This window comes from Lupinus angustifolius, chromosome LG01, assembly GCF_001865875.1.
Source record: "Lupinus angustifolius cultivar Tanjil chromosome LG01, LupAngTanjil_v1.0, whole genome shotgun sequence".
Classification (NCBI taxonomy): domain Eukaryota; kingdom Viridiplantae; phylum Streptophyta; class Magnoliopsida; order Fabales; family Fabaceae; genus Lupinus; species Lupinus angustifolius.
In genome coordinates, this window is record NC_032009.1 from 33170050 (window position 1) to 33189055 (window position 19006).

The 19006-nt window shown below is 31.7% G+C and overlaps 2 protein-coding genes across 2 annotated transcripts; both read left to right on the forward strand.

The window, feature by feature from the left end:
* Positions 517–1326, forward strand: LOC109337006. The gene has a single exon (XM_019573889.1). It carries the CDS (start codon positions 517–519, stop codon positions 1324–1326), a length of 810 nt encoding a protein of 269 aa, XP_019429434.1.
* LOC109337070 lies at positions 17372–18181 on the forward strand. The gene has a single exon (XM_019573976.1). The coding sequence runs from the start codon at positions 17372–17374 to the stop codon at positions 18179–18181; it is 810 nt and encodes a 269-aa protein (XP_019429521.1).

Genomic DNA, 19006 nt, shown 5'->3' on the forward strand with positions numbered 1-19006 from the left:
TTAATAATTCTCATTTCATTTATCTCATAATTTTCAAACATAACCTAAAATGATCATCTATGATGTGATATTTAAGGATCGATATTTTAAGTTTGTATAAGAATATATCATCTTTATATATTTTAGTCAGTAATTTTCACAAGCATGCTAATTACACTCGATTTAAGCACAAAATGGACAAAATCAGGATGAGACTCTAATAATAGACGTGTTTACTACACTAATTATGTGTCATTTTATTAATAACAAATAACAAATGAACACAGTTGTATTAGAACTCTTATTCCCTCAAAGTAAAGCTGTCTAAACTCTCCAGCAAAAGCAAAACCAAAATAACAAACTCTCATGAGTTGTCATGCTTTTGTTTTCCACGTTGTAAGCACCCAATTATTTTATTCTAAGACATCAAAGTTCCCAAATCATGTCATATTCCAATGCACGCAATCATTGAAGTTGTAGTTGCCTCATTCTATACACATTGCACCTAAGAGGTAGCGTCATTCTGCGGTTCCTCCCATGGAAGGGCAGACTCCACAGAATGGCACCACCATAAAAGAGGTTAGAGACGACCAGGCGGTGTCCTCACCAGTTCGACTGCTACCACCGCCTGGTCATCTCGACAACCATGAAATGTACATTGTTCAATTCCCTAAGGATCAAATCTACCGTATTCCCCCACGTGAGAATGCCTTGATCGTGGAAAGACACCGCAACCTACCAAAGGAGAAAAAAGCTCGTAGTTGTTGTTGCTCCACGCGCCTCTTGCTAACCCTATGTCTCATCCTTATCACCATTATTGCCATAGTTGGCATAACCTTGGCCGTCTTGTACTTCATCTTCAACCCAATGGGACCTACATTCTCAATCAACGATGTTATGGTCAACACAATTGGGAAATCTAAGACCCCACAATATGAAATTTCGTTAGGGGTTAAGAACCCTAATAATAGGTTGGGACTTGATTACGAAAACAATGATAATGTTGTTACCCTAATGTCCGAGGGGATTATGGTTGCAACAGGAAAGTTCCCAGCATTGGAACAAGGTCATGATGCTTCATCAAAAGTGATGGTTGAGCTAACAGGAACAAATGTTCCTTTGCCTAAGGTTATGGATATGAGCATGAATGATGTGAAATCAAATAAACCTATTTCTTTGAGTTTGAACATGAAACTTGGTCTGAGAGTTGTGACTGCTGGGCTCAAAGCATGGGTTATGAAATCTGATGTGGTGTGTGAGTTTAAGGTCAATGCTCTTAGGAACGACACGAAAATCTTGTCACAAATATGCGAAACCAATTTTAAAATAATGTTTAAGATTATTTGATTAGGATGGTTTGGTATTTACATATGTAAGTGTCTCAAAAGAAACCTCTCTAGTATTCTATTGGAGAGATAAGTTATGGGAGAAACTTCACTCTGGAAAAGTATCATTACATTGCATCTAACAAATAAAAATGTTAAATCATACAATTTTTTCCTTTTATTTTGTATGTATTTCCCTTTTCCAATACTTGAGAGGATACCCGTAAGTGTTATTATAGCAATAATTTCGTGATTACCAAAACATGGCAGCCACATCAATTAAAGTATTATGTGATCATCCTCATCTTTCTTTTTGGGTTGTATCCTTGTTTTATTTATTTTTTCGTGTCTTTAATTCTTATTGGTTTTTGTTTATTTATTTAATCTGAGCCTTTCAGGCACAACTTCATGCAGTTGTATTTTGTTTCTCTAAACCTTAGAAAGGAAAATTAATTTGTATTGTAAATAAAGAAGGCCAAGTGATACATAGAGAAGATGACAAATCTCAAAATGTCTTGTTTAACCAATACCGCAATATTATATTGGAGAGGATTTTTTTTCCAGTATTATATAGCACATCACTATTATTACACAATTCTTTTACCACTTCTTTTGAAGAAAATAAAAAGAGGGAAAGACCCACTTCAACACCATCATTGAATAAATAAAAAATCATCATAGAGCAGTTTTATCATAATTATATGATTTGTTCAATGAGATATTGTACATATTTATTCCACCATTGGCATATTTTCCTGCTTAATTAGCCAGCCACTGGGTAATTATTTTTCTGCGGAGTTTACCGAGAAGGACCTATCAATGTTAACTATAAGTATATATTGTCAACTAATCATATATACTCCCCATATGTGATTTTATGGTACTTGTTATGACAGTCATTTTCTCACCCACTATCTTTGACAAAGAGAAGAAAAAACATTGAAGGACTACAATGAACAAATACATTTAATTTGATGGATATTATAGGATTTATATACGAGTAGATTAAACTACTTATCTTAGAGATATAGTTTTATATGGTTTCAGTATCTGATGGCTAACAGATGCTTTTAAGCCATATGTAATTGTTTGTTGATTTTAGGTTCATTATTTAAGAATATGATTTATCCGCCTATAAAGTAAAAAAAAAATACATTGTGAATTCCACAAATCCATGTGTTAATAGTTACTTACTTTTGAGTATCAAATAAAATTAATATAAATGAATAGTGAATGATATAATAGTAATGTTAAATGATTTACATATAAAATATTAAATTCTCAGGTATTTTATGCATGTTCTTTGAAATCCTTCTCTGTCTAGGCTTGCTATGATTTGGAATTTTGGATCCTTCTACCTTAATGGTCTCTTACACAATTTGACACTAAAATAATACTTCAACTCAGACTATGTCCTATTTGAATTTTAAGATGCCTTTAGTCACTTTTCATTCATAAATGTTTAGGCTAGGCCCTATTTAGATGAGTCAATTAAGCCCGTGCATTTGAGCACCTATACACCAAGTTCATCATGTGGTTTAAAAGGGAATCTAAGCGAACAAGGTGTGATATACCCTGCATATTGGTCAATAATTGATAAGCTTATTGGGCATAGCTGTGGAGTATTCTCAAGGGCTTGGAACCAGTTTGGACCTCATGATTTAGAACACTCATAATAGAGGGATTCAACTAAGCTCATTGTCGCTAAGTGGATAATGATTCCAATAAAAACAATGTAGGCATGAGTTCTTCGGATTTGAAGTATAACTAATTAATCAGAAAACTTAGTTGGAGACAACTTCAACACATCACAGTTGGAGATGTTCAGTCATAAAGGGACCCATTTAATGATTTATCAAATTATGATTGAGTATCTCCAATATGATGTTTTAAGGTTATCTCCAACCAAGTTTCTCTCCTATTTTATACATGTCCACTCCGTTAATGTACCTCTAGCTGCTCAAATGGACTGGCTAGGCCCAATTTTGTTTAATCTAAATATTGGGTCTAGTCTAGGCATTTGTTCGTGGGTGGAAGTTGTAAGATCTATGCAACTTACATGTAGCCATTTTTTGCCGCATTGTGCGGCTCAATTGTTCACCTTCAAGGCTTCAGCATGGCATTCATTCTATTGTGGCTTTTTTGTGTCATCCATTTTACCCTATGCATTTTTTGTTGCCATTCATTCATTTTTTTCCTTCTAAAATCTCATTTTATTTTTTAGTGTCACAACCACAAATTCATAAAATGTCAAATAACCAACGAATAATATTTTATTACCATAAAATGATATAAACAAATTAAAACTTGGTCAAATAATATATGTATGTTTTAGTTGCAAATAAAATGCACATAAGTTAAAATTTAATTAAACAACTTAAGTGTTGCTAAAATATAAGTTAACAATTAACAAATATAATCACAAATAAATTAAAAGTTTTTTTCATCTTAAAACGAATCACCACATTTGAGACTTCAATCCACCAAGTTGAACCGAGTCATTCTGATTTTAATCCAAAATCGGTTAGATGAGAGGCTCGGACTGTTCAAATGTCTGGTTCCGGATTGAACTGGTTGGACTGACCGGTCTGGGCCGTGGTTGAAACTTTCAACAAAGTCAATTATTTATTGTTAAGTGAATTACTTAATAGTCCAATCAAAAACCCCTTATTAGTGATTACTGAGCATAACAAAGTGACTTACTTAAGAGAGTCCAATCAAAACCCCCTAATCAGTGATTAGTGAGCATGGACACAATAGAAAACTTGAAGTATTACAACGCATTGCTTACATGCATTTTAAATTGTCTTATATATTTGGTGAGTTTGATCATTGCTCTCTCCTCTTAACTTCATTTGCTTTTTCGTGGTTAAGGGTAAAGAGATGTTTTATGAGTTATTCGTGTTATAATTCATCTAACATGTAGATATCACAAAAATTATAAACAGTTTTTGAGAAGAATGAAATACCAAATTATGGAAGTAAGATTCCAAGGGAAGTTGTGGTTTTGTTTGTAATTATGTGATTACTCACTCTCTCCTGTAAATATTGTATCATTGGTATCTTATTAATATTATTTTTCTTATTAAAAAAAAGGATAAAAATAACATTTCATCATAATGATATAAATGTCATTATATTTTATATTTTCTTTGTTTTCCATCTCACTTCCCTTTCAAACATTTCTCTAGTGAGAGGATTCTGACTCGAAATTACGTAGCTCACAAATTTAATAAATATATAATAATATATTCTCATATTAAATTATTATACTCATAAATAAAGTGACATATATCAACAATTATAAATTAATGTTTAATAAATAAATTATCTCTTTATAAATGTCACATTCTTATGTATATAATAACTCAGGATGATTTAATAAAGCATATATCATTTTCCTTAATAAATACCCACATTATTATATAATATTCCACATTTTGACCAACTGAGTCGACACACGTGACTGTATCATAAGAAAATAGATGTTGTAAAAGAAAAATTCTTCCATGCACAAAAATACAAGGTGACATTATATTCTCAACCACTCCTCCAACATTTGCAGCACTCTCTCTGTGTATCAGTATCTCAGATTTCACAACACGCGTTAACAGTTTATAATTGGCCACACATTAATAAAACATCGTTATTTCTTTGCTCCCCGTTACTAGGGCATAATGGTGTGTCACATGGGTGACCCATGTGGCCAAGGAGTTTAGCATATCCAACAAGTACCTTGGAAAATAGTGGACATTTTCTATCACAAAAGTATATTATTTCATGTGTTATTATTTATAACGGGTCAAAAAATATTTAATTATTAAATTTTAATTTAAATATATTTTTCAAACCAATACAAAATAATAACACATAAAGTAAAATACTTTTGTGGATAACAACCGTGCTCTCTGGCTAAACCTAATAAGCACATATGTTTTTGTACAAATTATACCGCTCCATATGCTATGATACATAAATGATTGAAAAAATTATTTAATCTACATTATGCAACAAAAAATGTATTTCCATCAAATAATGTGGCTGCTCTCTTGGTAGTGGAGTCTCCCCTCAAGGCAGGACCAATTCCCCAAACCAACACGTGTAGAAAATTTGGATCTCTCCGTTGCATAATTGTGCCCATGTCCAAACACGTTGTACTTAGGAGTTAGTACTACATTAGCAACCAGCACACCTTATGACTAGTCGACTCATATCCAGGAGATGACAGTGAGATAAAAATATATATGAAAACTAAAAGATAAAGATATTATTATCCATTTAACTTATATTGAATTACATTTTTACCCTTAAATATATATCAAAAACTCCAACCAACCTCTCCAGTAATGGAGAGGAGTCTGATTTCCTTATGACCCCTTCATATATAGCAAAATTCATGCAAATGCCGCCATGGCATAAAAACCTTAATCTATCCCATGTTAATTTATTTCTATGTTTGATCAATCTGGATCATTCACAATAAATAAATAAATATAACTTATTAGATAAATGGGTGTGATATTGTTTATGTTGCTCCCATAATAATAGTGTTTGTGCAGTAGTAATTTTTACAATTTTCAATTTTAAGATTGGGGTTGGTGGGAGCAACATAGGTATATATTGGGTGGCTAAGAGGGAGAATGCTGCATCAAACATAGCAACACACATTTACCGATATTATTAATAAAATGGTACTTATATTCAATGACTATTATTTTTACTTCAAAGAGAAGAGAGGAAAGGGGAATAATATATTGGCAAAGTTATAGTTAATGAATAAGAAATAAGACAATTGACAGAGAAGTGATGTTCCACTATGATATCTAGCCAATAATTGAAACTTTAGGACTTAGTTTAATTCAGATATGACATTAATCATATAGATAAATCTAGTGGACTCTATCTTTCCACATCGGACACAAAAATTAACAGGTAGGTGTTGTCAAAGGTTGGAGCCATGTTCATGTCTCTATTCCAAATATCTGTTATTCCTCCTATTGATTAACATCACCTTTTGAGTGGATTCCAACTCTTCATTCAACCATACAGAGATACCCTATAATCAAGTGTTTGTTTCACTTTCTAATAACCTAACCAAAGGTTAGTTAAACCTTTCTCATTCAACTTTTGATCTCCTAATTGGGCTTGGATTGACGCAACTATCATGATGTAGCCCAACAATAACATTGATGTAGGGTTAGTCCTGACATATCAGAGACGCTCTATAAGGGAAAACATGGTCCCTCAATTTATTGAAAAATCGTAGACAAAGTTTTTATGGGAATAGAGAAAACTATGTTACTAAGACTCTCACACATCACAGTTGTAACCATGTGATGTTTTAGACACTATGCATAACTTAACATCAGAGTTTGAACAAAATATCATTTATAAATTTTAAATTTTGATGAATTATAAAGTTGTAATCATTTTATCTCTATTATCATATTTATCAAATGAAACTTAAGTAAAGCTTTTAAATATACTAAAATCATTATATGACTTATAAAAATAAATATACTAATAAAACAAAATACGATTTTTTTTTAAAAAATAGGACATTTATCATCATGGGCCCTTAAGGGTCATACTTGCTGATGATGATGATTTCCTATACTCATTGGGGTTCTAATAGTGTATCAAGTCAATCAAAATGTATTACCTAATTGATTTTTTTTATATGAAAATATAAATTAATATTTTTTTATTATTTTGGGAAATATTATTGGTTAAAGATATAAAAATATGGTCTTTTTGAGATAGAAGGAGCTTTGCATTTATCCATGAAAACACTCTACCTTCTCCTTTATTATTATATTCCCTTTTCACCCTCAATAGGGTTACTCAACAGCAACAACTTATAAAACAAATTAATAGCAACAGAAAAGTGGGTTCCTTCCAATTTAAGCACCCATTATTCTGGCACTCCTTTATTCTTTTGCAAACTTTGCTATACGCATAACACCTAGAATTTTGTTGAAGTTTAGGATGATAAAATTTGTTCAAATTTAAATATAGCAGAATAATTTATTATGTAAGCAAAAATCTCAATAAGATAAGTAACAACTCAAATCATAACATAAACATAATTTATGGAAAAATTTAAATAAAATGAATGTAACTAAATCCTAAATAAGATAATGATTTGTAAATTTAAGTATCATCTAACATACTCTATCAAGATAAAGTTTAGTAACATTTAAGTTTGTTACAAATAATTTATTTAAAAATGAAAATAACCAAATGATTGTATGGACTTCACAAAAAATCGCTAAAAATGTGTTGTAAATTACAAAGTTTGCAGATATAATCACCATTCAAATATCCGTCAATGAGAAAAAGAAGTTACTACTAATATAATTTATTAGTGGGGAAAGTGCAACTGGAATGGTCATTGGTGGGAAGAGAAATAAATGATATAATCATCATGAGAATGATCATCGATATAGGAAGAGAACAATTAGTATAATCACCATCAGGATGAGTGTCAATGGGAAAAGATGTCACTAGTAACATAATTCATCAATAGGAGAAAAAAACACTATTGGACGATTATCGATGAGAAGAGAGCTCAATGATCACTATCAATGGGAAAAAATGTCATTGCTAATATAATTCATCAATAAGAGAATAGGCACCACTAAAATGATCGCCAATGGAAAAAGAAACCATTAGTATAAACACTGTCGTAAAGTTCTTCGATAGAAAATAAGTTGACCGCTAATATAATTAATCACTGGGAGATAAGACAACCAAAATGATCATGGGTGAGAAGAGAAATGAATATATATATATAAAATGAAGAAAGTGAATCATTTTATTGGAGCCAATTTGTATATTTGGATAATTGTTGCATGAAATTTGGAATTGTTAGATTGAAGAAGAAGAAGAAAATGAATGAATACCAACGAGTATGTGACATGATAAAGGGAGATGAGTAATACGAGTTCTGAATTTTCGGCACCTCAGTAGTGAAATAATGACTAAACATGTCACACATGATGAAACCACTATAATATCATGTAGAAGAGTTTAAGATGATAATGTTTGGTCAAACTTAAATATGTATAAGTCTAAATAATTTATTATATAGACAAAAACTGTTATATGATAAGATAAATAACAAATCGAATAACAACTAACAATATATATAATTTATGGATAAATTTAAATAAAATATAACTAATTAATAATAATTTATTAACCCTAATACTCTCTAACAAATATAATTCATTTATCTATGCCCTTAGTATCTCGATCGTTGCATTATGGAGTAGCTTTGATGTGTGCTTCATGTTTCAAAGACACAGAGCACATCTTTTTGCGTCTGTATAATAATTGTTTAAGTTTTTAATATCTATTAGTCTAGGAAAGTGTTGTTATACATGTGGTGACAACTCACATTTCTACTTAAACAAAGCAACACTTGGTTCATAAGAAAGTGGACACCAAAAAATATATCGAATTATCCCAAAGTTTCCTTTAGAAAGAGATGTGCAGTGGTATTTATTTATCAATATGTAAAATGAAATACCTTTGGGGCACCAAATCTCCTTTTCCTAATTTAAAGCCAAGTTACATGTGCTTGATTTAGAATTTAATATATAACCTAGCATCTTTATATCAATAATTCGTTAGTTGGTGCCTACTTGCTCATAGTCACGTTCAATAACGGTTTAACATTATTGATCTAGATTCATTCAAAGAGTTCAGTTTATAATTGAAGTTACCAATCCAACCAATCAAATTTTTTAAACCATTTATTAATTAAATATTCTCTTGGCTTCACCAATTATTGATCTAGAACTAGAATCTAACCGCATTATATTAGGGTTGCAATCAAATCACAAAAATAACAATTTCCAAGAATCAAAGAAGTGTAGAAATGTCACTACACTGCATGACAAAGAGAAAGCTTTGGGTATGAATGTATCATGGCATGGACAAAGAAACATTGATTGAGACATTGAATAATGACATAGCATAGGAACAAAACTAATATCATTGTATTCCCAAGCTATGTAGGCTCTTCGTCCAGTCCTCATTTCATTTTCACCTTTAAAGACATTCTTTTTCAGGTTTAGACAGTCCATCTTAATATGATCGGGCTTACCACATTCAAAATATGTGAAATTTTGGGTTGAAGTGGAGGCGTCATTATTCTTGGTGAATTTCTTTATTTCTCCAGTTTTAGAGCATTTGTTCCTTTTAAGGAACTTACTGAACTTCTTTACAAAAAGACTTATGTCTTCCATCTCTTCCTTTTCTAATTCATATCCCGATGAGTCTTATATATCTACCTTCGCTTTGAGAGAGATATTTTTCTTCTTCTTTTCTTACTCTTCATGTTGGTCATGTTGGTTGAGTTCCAATTCTTGTTCCTGCAATTTACCAAACAAAGCAGCCAATGACATTTTTGATAAACTTTTCTTTTCAGAAATGGATGCTACTTTTGGTTGTCATGTTCTGCTGAGTGATCTTAGAACTTTTAAGTTCAAGTTACTGTTTGATAAAGTTTGTCCAAGTGTAATAAGATGATTTGTAAGGTGAGTAAATCTCTTTTGTAAATCTAGTATTTTCTCTCCAGGCTTTATACAGGACATTTCATATTCCTGGGAGAGCGTGTTGAGTCTCGACCTTTTGACTTCCCCTGTTCCTTCGTGTGTAGTCTTTAGAGTATCTCACATTTCTTTAGCAGATTTGCAGTTTGATACTCTAAAGAATTCATCGATGCCAAATGCTGAAGTGAGGATGTTCTTTGCTTTGAGATCGTATTGCACCTTCTTTTTGTCTTCATCATTCCATGAAGATTTAGGCTTTAATTCCCTTACACTATTGACAACTGTGAAGGGTTCATAAGGTCCTTCCTCAATCGTATTCCAAATGTCCAGATGTTGAGAATCTATAAATATTCTCATTCTGATTTTCCAAAAGTCATAGCATTCTCCAATAAAGCTTGGAGGGTGATTGATGTTGGAACCTTCTCCCAAAAATGATCTTGTGGCAATCTTAGACACAGGTTCAGATTTGAGAATAAATTACTCAAAAAAGCTATAGTGCCAATTGTAAGACTGAGATAACAACTAATTTAGTAGCTGTGGAAAAGGTTATGTAGAAAAATATCAAACAAATTTAAAGAGATAAGGGAGAAGAGAGTACTCAAAGATTTTTATATTGGTTCACATTCTTGTCCACCAAATGTTATGTCCAGTACTCTTGTAGCATAAGAGATTTCTTCACTAGATATTAAGAGTAGCAATTACAATTTCTCACCCCGAGATTTCCTTGTATCTTACTCACTCTCGAATACCTATATTACTCTTTGGAAAACACCATTTCCAAGTGACTCTATCCCCTTTCTTATCACACCATTGTGAAAGAAAGTAATTCAAAATTTTAATGAAGAAAACTGTAACTATGGCAAGGATTGCCTTGACAAGATTTGGAACTATGAACTCTTGCAATCCAATAAACCTTTATACACACTTAATAATAATGCTCAGAAAGTTTGAATATCTTTGAAAAACTACACTTGAAGCAACTTCATAAAATATAATCTGAAAGTTAAGAACAAGTTGCAAAAAGTACATAACAAGTATTTCAGAAAAGTTTAGATTGTGTATATGAGTTGTTCTTTTGAGTTGTGAATTTCAATGCCTTTAAACAGGCTTTGACATCATCCATAACACCTCTATGAAAAGGTAGGAATTGATTGGAATGAAACCATTTCGTTTGGAGTGAAAGCTTGAGCATTTTGAATCATAAACTAGTGCAACAATTCTCAATAATCGATTACAACATTGACGTAATTGATTACCCAAACATTATTTTCAACTGAGTAATTGATTATCACATAGTGTAATCAATTACCTAAAGGTTGATTACCCAAACATTCTGTCCACTGAATAACTGATTGCATACTGCGTAATTGATTACTCATAGGATGTAATCGATTACCCAAATATTTTGTTCAACTGAATACCTGATTACTACAATATGTAATCGATTACTCAAATGGGTGTAATCGACTAACCTGTTCAATTTTTATTGGGTAAGTCGTTTCTCACTCATGTAACCTGTTACTTACTTCTGGTAACCTGTTACACAATATTTTGAAATTTGTTTTCATTTATACTTGTGGTGTTCAATTTTCTCTAAAAATACTTTTGAGCATTACTACTATTTGTATATAATAGAGTATAATGATAGAATTACTTAAAGACTTAGATTCTAATTCCTTGAAGCTTTATCTCCATTGTCTTTAAAATTATTCTTCATTTTCTTATTTACGTGATGTTGGTGTCTTCATCAAAACCGTGTCAAGGTCATGAGAAAAATCTTCTTCACAAGTATCTCAAACTAGGGCAATTTTAGATTGATCTCATTTTTCAAATAGAAAGTTACAAGAAGCCCAAAACTGTGGCAATTTTTGGGTTGATCCCATTTTATAGTAGAAAGATACAAGAAACCCAAAACTGGGGCAGTAATGAAGTTGCTTCTCATGGCTCCAGAAATTGAACTCTCTCAACCAAACAAGGAAAGACCTTAAGTTAATCAGCATCAAGAACAACTTTAGCAATGGCCCATGTAAGCCTTTTAATTCCTACCGAAGCAAGTCATCACATATGAGGGTGTTCACAAAAAAACAAAAAAAAACAAAAAGAAAAAGAGTGTTAGGTTGAAAACCCACATGAGTAACCTAAGAAAATGAGAGTGATTCTAAGTTGAAAACTTGTAAGTGAGGCTTTGTATCATAATAAAATGAGAGAATTCTCATCTGATGCATACATAAGGCATTATGGGCAAAGTTAGGGAAAATTAAAAGAACACCCTCAAGGTGAAGACTAACTGCTATACATCCTCAATCACCCAAACTAGGGCAAATTTTTTAAGAATCTAAGTTTTAGCCCTCTAAGTGAAGAGAAGAGTTCATAATAGGCACAATGTAGTAGTTTTTTGTTGTTACAAAAACATCAACACTTTTGAGAGAAATTCTATGCAAGCCTACACTGGGGCAATTTTATGGATTATCTTAAGAAAAAGGCGTCTTCAGGTAAATTGGGGCATATTTGGATAGGTGAAACGCTATAGTACCAATCAACAATAGACAACAACTGTCACTTCAGTCGACCCTATAAAATTTGATGAGTTCCACCCAAAAAATATAAAAATAAAACATGAGTGGTACGCTTGAACATTTATGAATGAGTCTTACCCCTCATTCCATTACATTTAAACAAAGATATAGTACTCATATCATACATGACATACATGCATTGCTTCATAACCATACTAATCAATGCATAGTAAAATACATATATTAACTATTATAGCTACAAACATCAACAAGAACATTCATAGCATACATAAACAACATTCATACAAAAGAAAAATATCAAATAGGTAAGAAACACATAGACAAAATACAAAATGAACATTCATAGCATACATAAAAAACATTTGTTTACTTTCATATAAAAAACAAATAGACAAAAAATCAAACCTTTTTTATCCAAGTTACAGCAGTGCACAAACCTACATCATTGGCCTCACTATTTTTCCCAAGTTTCGGCAGTACATAAACTTGTTTCCTTGTCTTTATCTTTGGGTCTCCAAGTTTCGGTAGTACACAAACCTACGTCCTTGGCTTTATCTTTGGGTCTCCAAGCTTCAACAGTACACAAACCTACATCCTTGACTTCACTTTTTCCCAAGTTTCGGCAACACATTAATATGCGTCCTTGGCTTTATCTTTGGGTCTTCATGTTTCAGCAGTATACAAACTTGCATCCATGGCTTCACCTTTTTTCCAAGTTTCAGCAACATACAAACCTATGTTGTTGGCTTTACCTTTGGGTCTCCAAGCTTCGGCAGTACACAAACCTGTGTCCTTGGCTTAATGTTTTTCCAAGTTTCGGCATCACACAAATCCGCGTCATTGGCTTCACCTTTTTCCCAAGTTTCAGCAGCACACAAACTTGCGTCCTTAGCTTTATCTTTGGGTCTCCAAGCTTCAAAAGTACATAAACTTGTGTCATAAGCTTCACCTACGTCCCAAGTTTCGGCAGCCCACAAACCTACATCCTTGGCTTTATCTTTGGGTCTCCAAGCTTTGGCAGTACACAAACCTACATCATTGGCTTCAACTTTTTCCAAGTTTCGGAAGCACACAAACATGCATTCTTGGGTTTATCTTCGGGTCTCCAAGCTTCGGCAGTACACAAACCTGCGCAATTGCTTCACCGTTTTCCCATGTTTCGGTAGCACACAAACCTACATCCGTGACTTTATCTTTGGGTCTTCAAGCTTCGGCAATACACAAACTTGTGTCTTCGGCTTCAACTTCTTCCCCAGCAGAGTCCCAAAACCTGCATCCTTAGCTTTATCTTTGGGTCTCCAAGCTTCGGTACTACACAAACCTGTGTTCTTGGCTTCAACTTTTTCCCAAGTTTCAGCAACACACAAACTTGCGTTCTTGACCAGACTTCATTCTCTATCACACGTCAACAAAAAGACTTTTTGGACCTCGACAAAATTAGCGTTCATTTCTTTACTAGTTATTTGTCATTATAGCACCCGAACCTCAGTCTGTGCACTACCTAGTAAGCAACAAGTGATTAGATGCAGATGTGAACACCCAATTTTGCCCAACCTAAAAATACTTCAAAACCAATTTTTCCATAAATAATTATTTGGTAAGATAAATTAATGATTGCAATATGGAAGATACAAATCTCTTCAAATCAAATAATTTTCATATGAATTTGATTAGGTTGCCTGAATTGTTTTAAAAAGAGTTAAATCTTTAAAAGATTCATTTTTACTCAAATTTGATCAAGGGTATAATTGAGGGATTGCAATCTCAAAATTTGAAAATTAAGTAAGTTCAATATTAAATTGATTGAGGTTGCAATTTTAAATAATAACCAAATAAAAATGTTTTTTTTCGGCCAAACACATAAAATTCAATCTCAACTCGAACTTCAAAATGGGGTTTAAATTAATTAATTAACATTTAATGGAGTTTATTTCAATTCCCTCACAAAAATTGTTTCCAAAAATAAAAAGAGAAATTTGGAAAAATATTTAATGGATGATCAATGACTTCATGATGACCTATATTCAATACAATTTTGTTTTTTATTTAAAGGAAATTTAAAAATGATTTTTAACTGATTTAATGGTCACTTGTTAGCTGAAATCAGTTTTAAAAGGTTTATCATATCAAATATCAATAATTCTCATGTATGTGGGAAAAATAAGAGAAAAAATAATTTTTTACAACCATGCAAAAATAAAACAATGCTTTTATAAGGGTTATACGAAAATTGAACGCCAAATCAAGTTTTTTAAGTTACTTTTAAGTATTTTAGAGTCAAAAAATTTATTATTCCTATACTCATGTAGGTTAAAACAATTTCAGACTTTTTAAGAAAAATTATTTAGACATTTTCTCTCAAAAATAACATTTTTTAAATATCTCAAAATGAATAAAATTTGAATTTTGATTAATAGCTTTTATTAAATTTCGAATTTTAGTTATTAAGGGTCATAATCATGAAAATCGGGATTTTGAATAAAGATTAAATTCAAATATGATTTTCTCTTAATTTTTTCCAAACCATAATCATAGAAATCAAATTTTAATTAAACAAATCTAATTTATTTCTCTTAACCTCCTTTAATCAATTAATGAGAGATATTCTTCTCATTAAACACATGTGGTAAATCCTAGACTATAAATAAAATGCTTTATTCACTAGATAAAAAGATAGGTACCCACCAAATGAATCCAAAATGTACTCATATCATCCACAACAACCTTAAAATCTCATATACACAATAACCCAAAAAATCATTCAATAAAATCGATTCAATTCCTCAACATCCCAAAAAACATCCATATCGTCCATCAAAAAATCATCCAAAAAAGTATAATCTTCCACATCATACAACAATTCACTCAATCAAAAAATTCATTCATCAATCATTTTATACCCTCGATATTATCTTTCAAATACGACAGTCCAAAATCATCCCACCAAAAACTACAACCATCATCTACCAACACAAAAAATCGTATGATGTCATTGAAATGTAGGAATAGTTGTTGGACCATTGGAACCACATATAGGCCCAATGCATACATGGATTTATTGAGTTGGATCTTTATTCTCAATTAATTGATGTTGATTCACATGTGTAGGTAAGTTCAATTTCTTACATGTATCTATTTTTTTTCATTACCTCTACCCTTTATCATCTATATGTATGATAAAAAAAATTATAATGATAAGCCCTATAATTAATGTATTCGTAAAAAATTTAAAATTAAATTACCATGATTTTAAGATATGATGCGGTGTCGAACATATGAGTTGCACTTCACTTTCTGAAAATTAATGAGAACAATTATTTTTTTCTAAAAAATCTCTTTAAAATGAAATTATGAGATCTTAACTAATCATTAATATGAGATACGATGTCAGACACAAGGGATGTACTTCACTCATTTTAATAGAAAATTAGTTAAGATTAATCATCACATATTTCTAAAAAAAAATTATAACCAACAAACTTTTTTCTACCCAAAGAACTATATAGTCTTGGTTCCATATTAGGGATACGTAGAAGCAAAGTTTCATCTTGTGATGCACAATAAAAAATAAATAAAATTGTCATTTTAATAGTTAATTAAATAACCAAATAAGTTTAAAAGTGTAATATCAGTCATATAATTTAGTGAGGGGTACCGCTTAAAGCAGACGAATATGGTGCTGATAACTTCCCTATTCCGTAACCGATTTCCGAACCTCGATATTAAAAATTCAAAGCCCAATGTGATTAGACTAAAAGATTTTTCTACATTTTTAACTGATAAAATGTAGTAACGACTATAAGAATATTGTATAGCCGAAAATCGGGACACGATAATATATTTTGTGCAAAATCTCACAAAAAAAGTGAGGTGTTACAAATAATATTTTAAAGTTATGTTTGTTAGTCTTGTTTTAGAGATGAAGGTAATATATATGTGTCCAATATATAAGAGGTGAAATTCAATCTTTTGAAAAATGAAATTACTTACTTTGCTTCCTTGAATAATAGCTTGAGGATATTTGTTAACAACTTTTCCTGCCTCACAAAAAAAGTGAGGTGTTATAAATAATATTTTAAGGTTATGCTTTGAGTCTTGTTTTAAAGGGGAAGAAGGTAATATATTATTTTGGAAAATCTCTTCCTTCTTTAAAAGTTAGATGAAAGAGTGGAATATTTTGAAGGGTTTCTAGAGCACTTTAAAACTATCCACATATTTATTTTCATAGTTATCTTAATTTGAGGTTTTTCTCAAGACAAAATGTCAAAATATCTAAATTATATAATTATATTATTGTCCATTTTTCATTGTTAATTATATTTTAAAAGGAAAAATAAAAATTATTCTTACATTATCATTACTTTCATCTCATCTATTTCTTATACTGCTAAACAATGAAGATGTTAACTTAATTTGCCTTCTTTTTTATTTCATTCGTCCCCTTCCTAACCACTTAATAATTCTCATTTCATTTATCTCATAATTTTCAAACATAACCTAAAATGATCATCTATGATGTGATATTTAAGGATCGATATTTTAAGTTTGTATAAGAATATATCATCTTTATATATTTTAGTCAGTAATTTTCACAAGCATGCTAATTACACTCGATTTAAGCACAAAATGGACAAAATCAGGATGAGACTCTAATAATAGACGTGTTTACTACACTAATTATGTGTCATTTTATTAATAACAAATAACAAATGAACACAGTTGTATTAGAACTCTTATTCCCTCAAAGTAAAGCTGTCTAAACTCTCCAGCAAAAGCAAAACCAAAATAACAAACTCTCATGAGTTGTCATGCTTTTGTTTTCCACGTTGTAAGCACCCAATTATTTTATTCTAAGACATCAAAGTTCCCAAATCATGTCATATTCCAATGCACGCAATCATTGAAGTTGTAGTTGCCTCATTCTATACACATTGCACCTAAGAGGTAGCGTCATTCTGCGGTTCCTCCCATGGAAGGGCAGACTCCACAGAATGGCACCACCATAAAAGAGGTTAGAGACGACCAGGCGGTGTCCTCACCAGTTCGACTGCTACCACCGCCTGGTCATCTCGACAACCATGAAATGTACATTGTTCAATTCCCTAAGGATCAAATCTACCGTATTCCCCCACGTGAGAATGCCTTGATCGTGGAAAGACACCGCAACCTACCAAAGGAGAAAAAAGCTCGTAGTTGTTGTTGCTCCACGCGCCTCTTGCTAACCCTATGTCTCATCCTTATCACCATTATTGCCATAGTTGGCATAACCTTGGCCGTCTTGTACTTCATCTTCAACCCAATGGGACCTACATTCTCAATCAACGATGTTATGGTCAACACAATTGGGAAATCTAAGACCCCACAATATGAAATTTCGTTAGGGGTTAAGAACCCTAATAATAGGTTGGGACTTGATTACGAAAACAATGATAATGTTGTTACCCTAATGTCCGAGGGGATTATGGTTGCAACAGGAAAGTTCCCAGCATTGGAACAAGGTCATGATGCTTCATCAAAAGTGATGGTTGAGCTAACAGGAACAAATGTTCCTTTGCCTAAGGTTATGGATATGAGCATGAATGATGTGAAATCAAATAAACCTATTTCTTTGAGTTTGAACATGAAACTTGGTCTGAGAGTTGTGACTGCTGGGCTCAAAGCATGGGTTATGAAATCTGATGTGGTGTGTGAGTTTAAGGTCAATGCTCTTAGGAACGACACGAAAATCTTGTCACAAATATGCGAAACCAATTTTAAAATAATGTTTAAGATTATTTGATTAGGATGGTTTGGTATTTACATATGTAAGTGTCTCAAAAGAAACCTCTCTAGTATTCTATTGGAGAGATAAGTTATGGGAGAAACTTCACTCTGGAAAAGTATCATTACATTGCATCTAACAAATAAAAATGTTAAATCATACAATTTTTTCCTTTTATTTTGTATGTATTTCCCTTTTCCAATACTTGAGAGGATACCCGTAAGTGTTATTATAGCAATAATTTCGTGATTACCAAAACATGGCAGCCACATCAATTAAAGTATTATGTGATCATCCTCATCTTTCTTTTTGGGTTGTATCCTTGTTTTATTTATTTTTTCGTGTCTTTAATTCTTATTGGTTTTTGTTTATTTATTTAATCTGAGCCTTTCAGGCACAACTTCATGCAGTTGTATTTTGTTTCTCTAAACCTTAGAAAGGAAAATTAATTTGTATTGTAAATAAAGAAGGCCAAGTGATACATAGAGAAGATGACAAATCTCAAAATGTCTTGTTTAACCAATACCGCAATATTATATTGGAGAGGATTTTTTTTCCAGTATTATATAGCACATCACTATTATTACACAATTCTTTTACCACTTCTTTTGAAGAAAATAAAAAGAGGGAAAGACCCACTTCAACACCATCATTGAATAAATAAAAAATCATCATAGAGCAGTTTTATCATAATTATATGATTTGTTCAATGAGATATTGTACATATTTATTCCACCATTGGCATATTTTCCTGCTTAATTAGCCAGCCACTGGGTAATTATTTTTCTGCGGAGTTTACCGAGAAGGACCTATCAATGTTAACTATAAGTATATATTGTCAAC

What these genes read in the sequence shown, in the direction of transcription:
- LOC109337070 (XM_019573976.1), top strand. Translation starts at nt 17,372, where the DNA reads ATGGAAGGGCAGACTCCACAGAATGGCACCACCATAAAAGAGGTTAGA.
- LOC109337006 (XM_019573889.1), top strand. Translation starts at nt 517, where the DNA reads ATGGAAGGGCAGACTCCACAGAATGGCACCACCATAAAAGAGGTTAGA.